Genomic DNA, 12,064 nt, shown 5'->3' with positions numbered 1-12,064 from the left:
AGCTCCTTGATTTATTTACTGTAGCATCTCCCCCAAATGATGGTCAAAACTTGACTGATGGTTTTCCTGTCTATTGGAATGTCAGTAATCCTTTTAAAAGTCCAACATAAGAGCTAGGCAGAGAAAAGAAGAAAAAATATATTACAGTACTGGCTGATACTACGTAAAATTAGCACCTTATACGTAAGCTACGGAGACTTAACAAACAGAAAAAACTTCTTCACAAGCATTTAAAAACCCAAGAACACATATTAAACATGTCTTATCACATAAGCACTAACCTTGTGTCGCTTCAGAGCGTGCAAGTCCTTCAAATAAAACTTAATATTTTAACCCTCTCAGGCTCAAATTAAGTTGTAGTTGCAGGAAAAATCAGATATTTGAAGAAAATGATCATATAGGGTAGTAAGATACAATTCAGACTTTTTTTTTGAGAGAGAGCCCTTCACATGCAATGGATTCTGGGATGTTGCAGATTTGCAACAGTGGCCCGGAGTGGTAAATTGACACTGAAGACTGAATCTGATATGAACGTTAACTTTAGTTGAATGTCACAAAGAAAAAATTCGAAAAAAAAAAAATTTCTCACAAAATGTTTTCTCAAACTTCTTAAAACCTTTTGAGAAGGCCGTTTCTGTTAAACTGTTGCTCAAAATATAGGCAAACTAGAAGATAAAGCATGTAGCATCCTTTGGTACCTGTTTGGGCACACGTTGCGAATTCACAACATTGAAATCGAGATGCCTCTGGTGAAAAACCCAGAGGAGATAAAATCTACTAATTGGCATGTTTCATATCTATACACATTCATGATTCATCTTATGTAGTATTGATTTTAAAATAATGGAAATTGGTAGTGATAATTACATGAAATTGGTGCTTAGAAAATCTGTTTCAGTGACACCAAGGACTCAGCCATGTTGAAAGTGAGTCAGCGGTGTCATGTGGTGAGCTGGAGAGAAACTACTTGTTGCAAATGCACAACTAAGTCCTTCTGTTGTACTTCTGAGTAACAAAAGCTCTTAAAATATGGATGTGAAGTAATTAGCTAAGTAGCTTTTAGCTGTTGCAAATCTGCAACATCTGCCTGGAGAGGGATAACTATGTTCCCTTCTTTTTCTACGTTTCAATCTTAGCCGGTAGCCACTAACAAAAAGTCCGGTCAAGTATTTTCAAAATAAAGTCCCTTAAAATAAGGTAAAATGTAAAGCATTATAAATTCGCTAAAATAATGAGGGCAAAAATAATAGCTTATAATAATTTCACATTGTAATATGTCTTGTAACTAAATTGGAAATCGGGTCATTTACATTTACTTTACTACTTATTTTTATGGCGACTTTTTACTTCTACTCCTTACATTTAAAAAAATTGGCTCGTTACTTTAGTTTTGAATCATTTCAATAGAGTTACCGTTATTATTTTTCTCATCACCAATACCAAATTCAATCTAATTGGATGGGAATCTACGTTGCATTTGATGCACCACTACAAGATGAATCGACAGATTCGGCGGTATTAATTCGCGGCAAACCATTGCTGCTTGGTGGCGGTGGCGTTAGCATAGTAGCATGGACGACGAGATGATTGAAAATGAACACAACGGAGATCTAGTCCTATTGGCAGACATCCATTTAAAATGTAGGCAACGGCATCAAAAAAGTGGTTTCTACTTTTACTTTTATACTTTAAGTAAATTTACAAGCCTGTACTTTGTTACTTTTACTTGAGTAAAGAAGTTTAACCAGTACTTCCACTTTTACCAGAGTATTTTTTAACACTAGTATCTGTACTTTTACTTTGCCATCTCTGATGGTTTGTGAGAGCTTTGCTTCCAGATTCAGGAACTCAACTGGGTTATGTAGCAGCACAATAGTTCTTAACAGCCTGTTTTAGTGGAGCTAAAAAGCTATTAAAGAAAAAGCTAAGGAAATATATATAAAGTGATATTTTCATAGAAAATGAACGCGGTTAAAATGGATTTTCTTCATATACTGGCTGACATTGTGTTTTCCTCCTCTGTGTCTTACTGCTAGCCTCTATCCAGCGGCAGGCAAAGCGACTGCGAGGCCGTAATGTGCACTTTGAGAGCGTCACTGTGTACTATTTCACACGGCGACAGGGCTTCACCAGCGTTCCCACACAGGGTGGTAGCACCCTAGGGATGTCCCCACGCCACAGCGGCGTGAAGCGCTTCACCCTCAGAGAGTTCGCCATGGAGCAGAAACGGAGCCATCGGAACATGCTGAGGGATCACCTGAAAGAGGAGAAACTCAATGCCATCAAACTGAAAGTTAGAGGAGAAACTCAGCATATGATCAAACAAAAGGTTTGAATTTAAATTGATGTAACGCTCTCGTCGTTTCAGCTAACCAAGAACGGCACGGTGTCCTCCATGGAGGCTGAAACTTTGACTCTAGATGACATCTCAGAGGACGACCTAGATGTGGACAACACGGAGGTGGACGATTACTTCTTCCTCCAGCCTCTGACCACCAGGAGACGACGCGCGCTTCTCCGGGCCTCAGGGGTCCGCCGCATCGATGTGGAGGAGAAGCATGAGCTGCGGGCCCTGCGGATGTCTAGAGAGGAGTGTGGGTGTCGCTGCCGGGGGATCTGTGACCCGGAGACCTGTGCTTGCAGCCTGGCCGGCATTAAGTGCCAGGTAAATGGAAATGTGGTGAGACACATCTATAATACTCAAGTTTTGTAAATGTGCATCTGTGTGAAGAAGCGTAGGGGATGAAACAGGAAAAAATTTAGAATCAGGAAGATTTGCAAAATGATTGAGTTGAAGTTGAATGAAAAAACAAACATATACAGAGAAAGAGTTTTAACTAAACCAAAATGCAACCTTGTGAATATTTAAAGAAAACAAAAACATTTAAGACAGATGGAACAGTAGATGATGGAACATTACACCAAGATCACAACATGAAATACTAGTTGGTATAAAATAGAAGGGTCTGTAACCATCGTGGTGTAAGGAGCCATTTTTCCTTTCAGTCCAGCTCATAAAACTCATTTAGAGCTGCAAACATTTCCAGACAGGTTTATTTAAAAAAATAAAATAAAACTTTTATTTAACAGATATTCATTATAGGTTTCTAAAAGTTTTGGAAAATCATATAATGAAAGATAAAACTACTCCGTCTTAAAAGGTTAAAAAAAAAATCTAATTTCTGATATTATTAGGGTCATTTATACGGAGCCCCTCTGATGACATGGTCAAAAAAAATTTTTAATTGTGGCCACGAAATACTACTTCGTGGCCACATAATAAGTTTAACGTGCGCACGAAATACTTTTTAATAATATTAATATCATTCCTGGACAACTGGGTAAGAAAATTGAGCGTGCCTTCTCTAAGGTCTAAGGCGCGCTCGATTTGCTTACCCAGTTGTCCAGGAATGATATTAATATTATAAGTATTTCGTGCGCACGAAATACTACTTCGTGGCCATAATTACATTTTTTTTTTGACCATGTCCCAGAGGGGCTCCGTAATTTTATTTTTTGATTCGAAAAAAAAAAAGCTCATAAAACTCCTTTCCAAACATCACATTCCCTTCTTTACAATAACAATATCTCAGACAGGAAATGCGCCCTCTTTAACTAACTACAGCTCTGTTTCAATATTTTAGATTAAAATAAAGGAAAGAATTGCAAAAAGATAAATATTAAAATAAATACATGGAAAATCATGAAAAAAAAATTACATTTCTCTCTCTTATAAAAGATCATAAAATATGTTTTAATTCCAGTCAGTGTTTTTTTGGGAAATTTAATGCAATAATGAGTGGAGAAAATGCTAAAACACAGTCCGTTTCTCAATTCACAAGAACACAAGTACAGACTCGTGTCCTCGCCAAGTATGTTCTCGAGAAGAACATAGGAAAATATGGACGCAGCGTAAATATGGGTGAATGGGAACAGAAGTGTAATCGTGACGACGCCACATGCTCGGCTCGTCTGGAGCTGCATTTCACCTCCTGTTATTAATAATCTTTAGATAATAATAAATTCTTACTTTTTTCATTTATTGGGGGAATAATAATAATGAACACAGTCAGATAAACACAAATCAAATGAACATTTTTCCAAATTAAACAAAAAACTTGCCATCAGAGCAAGCGGTCCTTTCCACACGACTATGGCGAGAGAGGGCTGCTGTATTAGCCCTGGCTGTCGTTAGCCTCGGAGAGCCGCTGGTTGCCGCGGTCCTCTGAACTTTGCTATTCTTTTTTTTAAATTGCGCATTAGATCGTTAAATTGTGCCGCATAGTGATACTTAAAAGTAGAATATTCTCACCTCAAATTGCCTTAAAACGTACTTTTATTAAACAACAGCTACAGAAAAGAGAACTTTTAACCTAATACTCTGAGCTCTGTGAGCGCTCCATTGAAAGCTGCTGCTGCTGCAGTGCATGCTGGGAGAGTCTCAAGAACTGACAAGTCTGCTCTGATACTTAAGGCCAATTTATGCTTCTGACGCATACCCTCTGCAACTCTTAAATCTCTCTGTGTGCGCGACCACGCCCCTCTGTGCGCAGACAAAAAGCAGCTGTGATTGGTCCTTGGTATGCCTTTCCAGCTGTCTGTGTGGTCGTCCTTCTCGATTCGGTGCCGGGGCGCCTTTTTTAAAAACCGAGGAACAACTATGACAAAAGGTAATCGGCCTCTTAGCCAACTTTGTCCGTTCTCTGTCTGTGGTTCTGGTGAATTGGAACAGTACTGGGGCTGATGACGTTTCACGAGCACATGAGAACGCACAATTATGACACTTATGAAACATCCATAATTAGCTAGCATAGCTATTGTTTAAGAAATTAGCTGGCTCTTCATAATTTTTAACTATAATGATGAAGAGCCACACGATGGAGACCCTAGGAATAGAATATACAACCAAGGTCCAATGGGGATTTTATCAGACAGCATGAGAGGAACCTAATGAAACACAAAGCTGGGAATAATAAGATGACAAAGGAAGTAATGGATTATGAGCTCGGTAAAGCTGGGAGGGAAGTATCTGAAAATCATGAAAGAGCTGATAGAAGATACAGGGGAGAAGAAGCAGAATAGAAATTGCCAAATATATTTGTAGCAAAACACCAAAGTTTAAAAGATCTCAACAGAACCTTATCCTCAAAGGCAACTTGAAATCAAGATTAGCAAACCTAGCTGCTCTCAGGTAAGGAGAAAGGAGATGCCAAAGGAAAGGAGATTAAGGACAGCCCTACTGGACCACTTTGTTATTACTCTGGAACAAAAGACCAACCCACCCGGATCCTTTCTTTTGTGGACATTTCCAATGATTTTCCAAAGATTCCAGGGTTTGGAATCTTTGGAAAAAGATTGGTAGACGTAGGCGAACCCAGCTGGATCCTCTCATTGGACAACTCAGGAGCAGGGAACAGAGGACGACTGGTGCTCTAAGGTTAAATATAGGCTGATTCAGAGTAGAGGTGTAAGCCAGAAAAGACCAGAGAAAGAAAAGGAGACTGGTCAGAGAAAGACAAAAGGTGTTTTGCCATTTTTATTGGGGTTTCTGGAGCAGAGGCTGAGAGCCAGAATGCTTCAGGCAAAGGCCAACTTCAGTATCTTCAGTAGCTAATGGTAAGCTACCTGCTGTATCCAAAAACAGACACCAAGCTGTTATCGTCTCTCTGGCTCTATGTTTATTTCCTAATGTTTTTCCAGTGTAGTCCTGTTTCTCTGACTGTGACTGGCTGGATGTGCTCTCTTCATCCTCTGAGATGGGAGTTGGCTCAAAGCTTGTCTTCCTGGCTGTGTGTTTCCTGGACGGGGCCATCTTTTACAGCTGCTTTCTGTATCTCTGCTTCTGTCTCCTTGAACCCCAGATGGCCGCTCACACTGAACCTGGTTCTGCTGGAGGTTTCTTCTGTTAAAAGGGAGTTTTTCCTCTCCACTGTCACTACAGGCATGCTTAATGCGAAGGATTGCATTCGAGTCAATGAGTCGATGCAATCAACTGGTTTTCCTTAGATAGAAAACCTTGAATCAATTTGACTGGATGATCTGGTGAACTGTTAAGTGCCTTGAGATGACATGCGTTGAGAATTATATAAATAAACTAAATTTAATTTCTTTGAGAGCTGATGAGAAAAGCAACTCAAATACTATTAAATAATTCACATTCAAATTTTAAGTGAGTCACAGGGTGACACGATAATCTAGAATGCTAATAATAACGTAGATATACGCTGCTACACTATATTGCCAAAAGTATTTGCTCACCCATCCAAATTATTGGAATCAGGTGTTCCAATCACTTCCATGGCCACAGGTGTATAAATTCAAGCACCTAGGCATGCAGACTGTTTTTACAAACATTTGTGAAAGAATGGGTCGCTCTCAGGAGCTCAGTGAATTCCAGCGTGGAACTGTGATAGGATGCCACCTGTGCAACAAATCCAGTCGTGAAATTTCCTCGCTCCTAAATATTCCACAGTCAACTGTCAGCTGTATTATAAGAAAATGGAAGTGTTTGGGAACGACAGCAACTCAGCCACGAAGTGGTAGGCCACGTAAACTGACGGAGCGGGGTCAGCGGATGCTGACGCGCATAGTGCGAAGAGGTCGCCAACTTTCTGCAGAGTCAATCACTACAGACCTCCAAACTTCATGTGGCCTTCAGATTAGCTCAAGAACAGTGCGCAGAGAGCTTCATGGAATGGGTTTCCATGGTCGAGGAGCTGCATCCAAGCCATACATCACCAAGTGCAATGCAAAGCGTCGGATGCGGTGGTGTAAAGCACGCCGCCACTGGACTCTAGAGCAGTGGAGACGCGTTCTCTGGAGTGACGAATCGCGCTTCTCCATCTGGCAATCTGATGGACGGGTCTGGGTTTGGCGGTTGCCAGGAGAACGGTACTTGTCTGACTGCATTGTGCCAAGTGTAAAGTTTGGTGGAGGGGGGATTATGGTGTGGGGTTGTTTTTCAGGAGCTGGGCTTGGCCCCTTAGTTCCAGTGAAAGGAACTCTGAATGCTTCAGCATACCAAGACATTTTGGACAATTCCATGCTCCCAACTTTGTGGGAACAGTTTGGAGCTGGCCCCTTCCTCTTCCAACATGACTGTGCACCAGTGCACAAAGCAAGGTCCATAAAGACATGGATGACAGAGTCTGGTGTGGATGAACTTGACTGGCCTGCACAGAGTCCTGACCTCAACCCGATAGAACACCTTTGGGATGAATTAGAGCGGAGACTGAGAGCCAGGCCTTCTCGTCCAACATCAGTGTGCGACCTCACAAATGCGCTTCTGGAAGAATGGTCAAAAATTCCCATAAACACACTCCTAAACCTTGTGGACAGCCTTCCCAGAAGAGTTGAAGCTGTTCTAGCTGCAAAGGGTGGACCGACGTCATATTGAACCCTATGGATTAGGAACGGGATGTCACTTAAGCTCATATGTGAGTCAAGGCAGGTGAGCAAATACTTTTGGCAATATAGTGTATTTCTCATGCTGATACCAGACTAAGGTATTAAAATTGAGAAAATGATCTAAAACTCTTAAAAATCTTTAACGTGGACATGCATCCATATTTCAGGTTTATCATAACATGATCCCATTTAAGTCCTTTTAAAACCAGAAGATAAATCAGGTGTGTAATAAAACAGAATTTAAATCACTCTAGATGTATATTCCATAAAAATATGCAAATATATATCTTTAAAGGCATTTCATTTGTTCTTTTGTTGTTTTTTTTGTAAAAATGAAATATATTTTGTGGAATTGATCAAAATTATTATTATATACATAATATATTAGAATTAGGACGTTTGGGTTTTGACAATAATTGAAGGTGTAAATAGATTTTAGCTTAAATCCACAAGCTTTGGAGGCTTTCCTCTTTTTAAAAATTGGAAATTCATCATACTAGTATTTAATCAGTTGTTAAGGATAACAGAAATCGAAAAGAAGTATTTTTAAATGTATTTATAGGGGATTTGAAGGTTGCAGAAAATTATAAATTTATGCCACAGCTTTTCCGATATAGCTGTCGATGTAATTAATATTCTAACATCTAAAGTAGAGTCTAAACTTTTTCCCCCCGACTCGTGACCAGCTCTGCTGCTGCTCTACACCCATGCATAACTCAGATATTTGCCCCCAGGTGGACCGCATGTCCTTCCCCTGCGGCTGCACCAAGGACGGCTGCAGCAACAACGCCGGGCGGCTGGAGTTCAACCCGGTCCGCGTGCGCACCCATTTCCTGCACACCATCATGAAGCTGGAGCTGGAGAAAAGCCGAGAGGAGCAGTACCAGCATCAGCAGACCGAGCAGCAGCTTGTTACCAGTGGCAACGGTTACCATGGCGACACCCCCTTGATCCAGCAGCAGCAGCAGCAGCAAACCCCTCAGTCTCTAAAGATGAGCAATCCCATCATGCACCTCCAGAACACAGGTGAGGTTGATTTGCATCTGGACGAAGATGAGGAAGAGGATGAAGAGGAGGAGGAGGAAGATGATGAAGAGGAGGACGAAGCTTACGATGACGGCAGCAGTGTTTGCAGCGGGCTGTCGGACTGCAGCACACACAGTCTGGAAACTCTAGACACAGAGGATGGAGATGAAGACGAGGAGGAGGATGAAGAGGACGAGGAGGAGGATGATGAAGAGGAGGATGAGGAGGAAGACTGGGACTGTTCAATGCATGGACTGAGCCCCCCCTCATACTCTGTCCCCCTCCCCTCTGTCCTGAGTTATACCAACAGCTCACTGGTGAGCCTCAGTACCCCCTTTCACAGCACTCCCCCCATGCAGCACTATCAGACGGACGGCTCCATAAACCCCCCGCCTGCGTTCCTGGGGGATAACCTGAACGTTACACCCATGCTCCCCTCAGTCGAATCTGCTCTGGAGTCGGAAATCGGCAGCGAACTGCACCGGCAAACAGAGCAGCAGAGCCCCTTCTCTGAGCCCTGCTCACATGGAGACACGCGTGAGCACAGCGCTGCCCCCAGCGGCACTCCTGACCAGCAACCTCGCTCCACAGGCCTCCAGAAGAATCCAGGCTGTGACTCACAGGCAGGAGGAGAAGAGGAGCCTGGAGAGGAGCAAGCAGGGCAGGGGATGCAGGGAGACATCAGTCAGACAGCATCATCAGAGAATAACTGCTGAGCTGCTGTTAGGACATCTTTAGACATGAAATTGTGAAAATATATTCCTCCTCCTCAGCTTCTTTGTCACAAACACACATGCTTTAAGATCAAACTAAGTCTTAATAACAATAACTGCAACTTGAGTAAATACAAAATACAGTTTTCAAATGAATTCATTCTAATAGGGAGGAAAAAAGGCCATCCTATGAGTCACACTTAAGCTGGGTTCCTATTGGACAAATTACTCCAAGAGCACATCAACCACCCAGAATGAAATTAATCACTGCAGCAGGGATGGAGAATATGGAAATGTTTTTACTAACTTTACGGTTACTTTTAGCAATAACAAGAAAAATGGCAATAAAGGGATTCGGAAAATTAGGAAGGTAAGGCATAAAATAAAATAAAGGTACCCATTAGAAGAATGAATTTGTATTTACTCAGCTTACCTTTGTCTGTTATTTATATTTCCTGGATGATCTGAAACGTTCAAGTGCAACAAAAAACAGTTAAAAACATTAAGGTGGTAAATCACTGTAACTATAAACGTTTGCTCTATTGTTGAGAAGCAAACGTTGAAGGACTGTCACTTATTTTGACTCAGAAAGCTCTGCTTTTGATTCATTCCCGGCAAAAGTCGTGAGCAAACCTAAGACTCAATAACGAGATCCGGTCTGTAACTCTGAATCTGCGCTGATGGTTTTATAATTCCCAAATTCTGTTTTAAAGGTTTTAAAGGAACTGCCGCATGCTTATCTGCTTGTTTTGGCATCTGTGACAAATCAGAGCAGGATTTGGAGGTGCTTGTATTGTTTTGGTATTTTCCGTTGTGCTGCCCGTCGCTGCTAATGTTTCTGAAATGCTTCTCTGTACCGCATGAGTTCAGTTTACTAAAGGTGTTCCTCGGTGTGCTCATTCCGTTGCAGTTCAAACACAAACCCATCTACTGTAAAGAGATGCATTAATCCTGTCAATAACTAAGCAGTGCTTTGCAAAACTATTCACACAGGCTGAACCTTTCATATTCTGTCACTTTATAACCACAAACTTCAATCTTTCCTGCCTCTGAGGAAAAGTACCCCACAGCATCATGCTGCCACCACCATGTTTCACAGTGTGAATACTTGCTTTATAGAGTGTTTGTTTTCAAGCTTTTTTTTTTTTTTATAAACAAAAAACACTAAAAGTTCCTTCTTTTTGGTCTATTACATAAAAACACAGGTAAATACATCTAAGTTTGTGGTGTTATCATGACAAAATGTGTAAGAGTTCAAAGGTTATAAATACTTCTGAAAGGCTATATATCCTGAACCATATCATTAAAGTGTCCTGGTTGTTTTCCAATGATCCTCCTTGCTTTATTTTAGCTAATGGTCTTAAAATTTCAACATTTTGTTTCCTCAAGATCGGTTAAAAGTAGAGCCTCTTTCTTTTTAGTAATATTGCTAAATGTATTTTTATTAATATTTTTATCATTATACCTTTATTTTTACAGGTAAGTCATTAAGAATAAATTCTTATTCACAATGGCGGCCTGACAAGCGGAATAACCACTTAGGAAAAGGGAAGTAGGGCTAAAATAAATAAAATACATTAGTTATACATAAAATACAAACACAAGAGCTAAAATAAATACAATATATTTGTAATACATACCTAAAATAAAATTAAAAACACAAAAGACAGCCCAAAAATCAGTAACGAAGTAAAAATACTTCACTACTGTACTTAAGTATATTTTGGAGTACTTTATACTTTGCAAGAGTGTACATTTTTTTGAGACCTTTCACTTTTACGGCACTACATTTACAACTTAATTGTATACTTTTACTCAGATACATTTTCAATGTTTGGTTTAGTTAAACGTTAAGTAAAAAACAAACAAAACAAAAAAAACGAGTGAGTGAAATGCAAGTGTTTTTACCCCGCCTACTGACTACAAAGTCGGGTCTTGCCTGGGCTTGTTCATCAACACCAATAGGTTACGCCTTTTTCGCAAAGCCAGTCTAAATTTATCCTACACTTGATCATTAGCCTCGTGAGACCATCCTGATCTCACGAGCTTTCAAGATTTCACTCGCTAATCAGTCTGGAGACTCTCCGTTGAAGAAAATTTGGAGCCGTTCAACAAACGAACGTCCAATCAACATTGGCTTTGAGGCGGGTTGAGGTGTGACGCAACGAGAAGTGCGACAGTTCAGTCTAAAGAACATGGCGGCTTCAGCCGATGAAACTAGCGTTAGCGTGGCTATCGAGCAAGTTTTATCGGAATTACAGAGTATTTCTTCACTGAAAGAAGAGCAGAACACTGCTCTGGGGTTTTTTTTTAGAGGAAAATATGTTTTTGCTCTTCTCCCGACTGGTTTCGGCAAGAGTAGCCTGGCTGTTAGTACGTCATATGCTTCGTTGATCTGATTGGTTTATTTGGCCCGTCTATCACCAACATAGTTTACCAAAATATAAAAAAATGTCAATCAAACTGCACCTACTTTGTACTTATACTTTTCACTACATTACTTGAGTACATCTATTTTTACAGTAATTCTTATACTTAAGTACAAGCCATTTCAGATACTTTAAGACTTTTACCCAAATAACATTTCAGTCAGTGACTTGGACTTTTACCAAAGTCATATTTTGGAGAGGTACTTATACTTTTACTTCACTCTGAGATTTCAGTACTTTATACAACACTGCCAAAAATGACTATGTAGAACCAGCTGCAAGTGTCTGTGAATATGGATGATATAATTGTTTTGAAGGACAGAAGTGAAATTAGTTTAAGAATATTCCGCAGAGCATTCCAGTCAGGAGCAGCAGCAGATTGAAAAGAAGCAAGACCAAAAGTAGTGTTGGTTTTGGATATTGTTGTGCCGATGCCATTTTTTGGCCCCGATACCTGGCTGTGCGGTATTGGCCGATACCATTTGTGAG

At 40.5% G+C, this 12,064-nt stretch overlaps 1 protein-coding gene across 1 annotated transcript; it reads left to right on the top strand.

The window, feature by feature from the left end:
- Positions 1-2,006: 2,006 nt before the first annotated feature.
- On the top strand, positions 2,007-10,477 carry LOC119794409 (cysteine/serine-rich nuclear protein 3-like). Its single transcript, XM_038301958.1, has 3 exons — positions 2,007-2,293; positions 2,369-2,665; positions 8,142-10,477. Exons 1-3 carry the CDS (start codon positions 2,165-2,167, stop codon positions 9,147-9,149), a joined length of 1,434 nt encoding a protein of 477 aa, XP_038157886.1. The 5' UTR covers positions 2,007-2,164; the 3' UTR covers positions 9,150-10,477.
- Positions 10,478-12,064: the final 1,587 nt, after the last annotated feature.

This window comes from Cyprinodon tularosa, unplaced genomic scaffold (genome assembly GCF_016077235.1).
Source record: "Cyprinodon tularosa strain WSP-4 unplaced genomic scaffold, ASM1607723v1 ctg48, whole genome shotgun sequence".
Classification (NCBI taxonomy): Eukaryota; Metazoa; Chordata; class Actinopteri; order Cyprinodontiformes; family Cyprinodontidae; genus Cyprinodon; species Cyprinodon tularosa.
This window is presented reverse-complemented; position numbering and strand designations above follow the sequence as displayed.